Genomic DNA, 3,332 nt, shown 5'->3' on the forward strand with positions numbered 1-3,332 from the left:
TGAAAGTTTACAGAGTAAATTCATTTTCCATACAGTAGTTCATACACATTTGGTCTCCTGACATTGACTGCAATTCTCCACAGTGTAACAGCTCTCTTTCCACTTACTCCCCATAGTTACTTTTTCCCTGTATGTTTCCCTCCCATGCACTCCCACCCTTTGAGCTGTCTCCTTGTGCAAACACTGTCCTTCTGTTCTCCTGTGATTGATTCTTTCTTTTTTTTTGCACTGCTAAATTGCAAAATCTATTAATTGTACTGATGAATTTTTTCCTTATCTGATAAGTAGTACGTGAAGAAAAATACTACATAGACTGTTGACCTCTTATTAAGTACAATCACCATTGTACTCTAGAGATATTTATTAGTCACCTGAAGTAGTTTTCCTGCTATATAATTTTCTAATGGCATTTTTCATCTGGGCATTTCTCAAGGTATAGATTAAAGGATTTAACATGGGAGTTATGATGGTGTAGAATACAGCAACTGCCTTATCTACAGCTAAAGTAGCTGCGGGTCTCATGTACACAAATATGCAGGGTACAAAGAACAAGACAACCACTGTGATATGGGAAACACAAGTTGAGAGGGCTTTGCATCTCCCCTCCAAACTATGGGTCCTTAGGGAGCGCAGGATGACTGAATAGGAGACCAGCAAGAGGAGAAAGTTTAACAGGCAGATGAACCCACTGTTGGCAGCAACAAAGAGCCCTAGAGTGTGGGTATCAGTGCAGGCAAGATTGAGCAAAGGGTTCAGATCACACATAAAGTGATCTATGATATTAGGGCCACAGAAGGGTAATTGAAACATGAAAAGGATCTGTATGATCGCATGAAGAAAGCCTCCTACCCACACTACTCCCACTAGCAGGACACACACTCTCTGGTTCATGATGGTTGTATAGTGCAAAGGCTTGCAGATGGCCACATAGCGGTCATAAGCCATCACAGTAAGAAGGATGCCCTCAGCACCACCAAAGAAATGTTCTCCAAAGACTTGGATCATACATCCATTGAATAGGATGGTCTTCCGTTCATGCAGTGAATCTACAATCAGTTTAGGTGTATTGACAGAGGAATAACAGGCATCAATAAAGGAGAGATATGCCAGGAAAAAGTACATGGGGGATCCTAGTGATGGGCTGACAGCAATGGCAACCACAATGAGCACATTTCCTACCACAGTGATGATGTAGATGACAAAAAACACAGCAAATATGATTTTCTGCATCTTTGGATTCTCCGTGAGCCCCAGTAGAACAAACTCCGTCACATTGTTCCTACTCTCCATGTATCTTATGTGATAGTTAATTGCATTACCTGAAACTAAAACATTTCATTAAAACAACCCTGAATGTATTAAAATTATCCTTTATTATAATTAATAAGTTCTTCTACAGATTTGTCAATTCTTAATATTTCTTTGATAAGGAAATACAGGTCTGAGTACACAGAAATTACTGAAGCTGCTTTCCAGATGAGATTTCCATTCTGTTAATGAGATAGACATGAAGGACACTGTAAAAACATTGGGCAAGAGATCATCTGTGTAACGTAGTCATCTGAGATGACTAAGAGTCTAATTTGAAATAGTGATAGTACACACAGTGGCAGATAAACCTGACAGTGAGGTAAGAGATAGACATAAAGCAAAGAAATTTGCCCCTATTTTTTAAGAAATAGAGAATCATGCAGAGTTTTTAAGCACGAGTGGAAGGATGAAGAGGAATTTGAGGAAGAGGAAAGTTTGGAATATTAGTCTAGTAAAGGACTTTGTGTGTCTTAGACAAAGAGCAATAAACTGATGGAAAGCAGAGACAGGCAGACCAGTTAGCAAACTGTTTATAGTTGTTAACACAAGGAGTACAGGGCATTGGTGATGGGAATGAAAGAAAGGTTACAAGAGCTACTGTGAAAGGATTCATAACACTTCTTGTCTAAACTCAATTGCTTTATAATAGTTAATAATATACACATTTTAATAACTGCTTGCCATGAACATGATATGATAGCAAGAGATTTTATATGTGATTCCATTTAATCTTTATAACAACATCTGTAGTTTATATTATTTCACCCATTTTGCAGATGAGGAAATGATCTCAGAGGCTCATCCTCAAAGTTGTAGTAACAATTATAATAGCAACTAAAGCTTACCATGATATGTTCTAATGTTTTGTGCTTATTTAATCCTCACTACATAGGCACGTAACAACAACAACCTACCTAGGAGATGATTACTACTATTATATTATTAATTTGTTTTACACATTAGGAAATAGAAGCACAAAGAAGTTAAGGATCATTTTCAAGTTCAAGCAGCGAATAAAAGAGCACAGATTTGGTATTAAGGTATTCCTTTCATTTTTCCCCCCTCCAAATTCCTAATCCATATCATTATGTTATAATAAATCACATTTAACTAGTAACTTCCTTTAGATATCATCAAAATAATTGTAATTATTTTAATACTCTCTCAGAGACAAGTTAATGTGAAGCAATTTCATCAACAGAATGCGTGCACACACATACAAATATAAACATATATGTCATTAAACATAAATAAGGACATAAGATAGTTATGTTATTAAGTGTATATATAAGCACACACACATACACCCCCCCACATATGTACATACACACATACACATACATAAAGAGATGGTACTATTCTCTGTTAAAGGGCCCCTTCATTTGACCTTACTCTCTCTTCACTAACTCCCTTCCAAAGAATATGACTCCCAAATTTGCAAAATGATGAAATTGACTGTTACATGATTAAGTGCATTGGTTTTAGAAACAGAAAGACCAGATTTAGAATCTCCCACTTGCAACTTCTTTTATCTGGGGGTACATTTTTGTCACACTTGCATCTTGTTTCCTTGTCTGTAAGGTAAGAATAATAATATCTACCTCACTGTTTATTATGAGACTTGATTGAGAGAGCACATGTGAACACAGTGCTGGGGACACAGGTAGGACTTTAATCAATTTTTATGAATGTGCGTGTACCTTAGGAGGTAAGAAGAATTGACACTTAGGTCTATAGTACAGAGAAATAATTAACCATAATATAAATTCAGAAAGAATCATGGCCCTGTTTGCCTCTCAACAAGCCAGAAACTCATATTATCCATACATTTGATCCCAGAAAGTGTTCTCTGTGTTTGTCCTTTTACTAAGCAGCTGATGATTAATGTTATTATTCATATTTATGCCCTTTAGGTGAATTGTATTTAAATCTTGTTTCATCCTCATGACTAGTCTGGATAATCAAAAGAGATTGTCTCCTGGTCAGCATGGTTCCTGATGTCAAAGAACTAGGTGAGAATC

At 36.6% G+C, this 3,332-nt stretch overlaps 1 protein-coding gene across 1 annotated transcript; it reads right to left on the bottom strand.

The window, feature by feature from the left end:
- Nucleotides 1-363: 363 nt before the first annotated feature.
- Nucleotides 364-1,293, bottom strand: LOC103212142 (olfactory receptor 4C46). Its single transcript, XM_007958142.2, has one exon. The coding sequence runs from the start codon at nt 1,288-1,290 to the stop codon at nt 364-366; it is 927 nt and encodes a 308-aa protein (XP_007956333.1). The 5' UTR covers nt 1,291-1,293.
- Between the last annotated feature and the right edge of the window lie 2,039 nt (nt 1,294-3,332).

This window comes from Orycteropus afer, unplaced genomic scaffold (genome assembly GCF_000298275.1).
Source record: "Orycteropus afer afer isolate SDZICR_OR568_19922 unplaced genomic scaffold, OryAfe1.0 scaffold00857, whole genome shotgun sequence".
Classification (NCBI taxonomy): Eukaryota; Metazoa; Chordata; class Mammalia; order Tubulidentata; family Orycteropodidae; genus Orycteropus; species Orycteropus afer.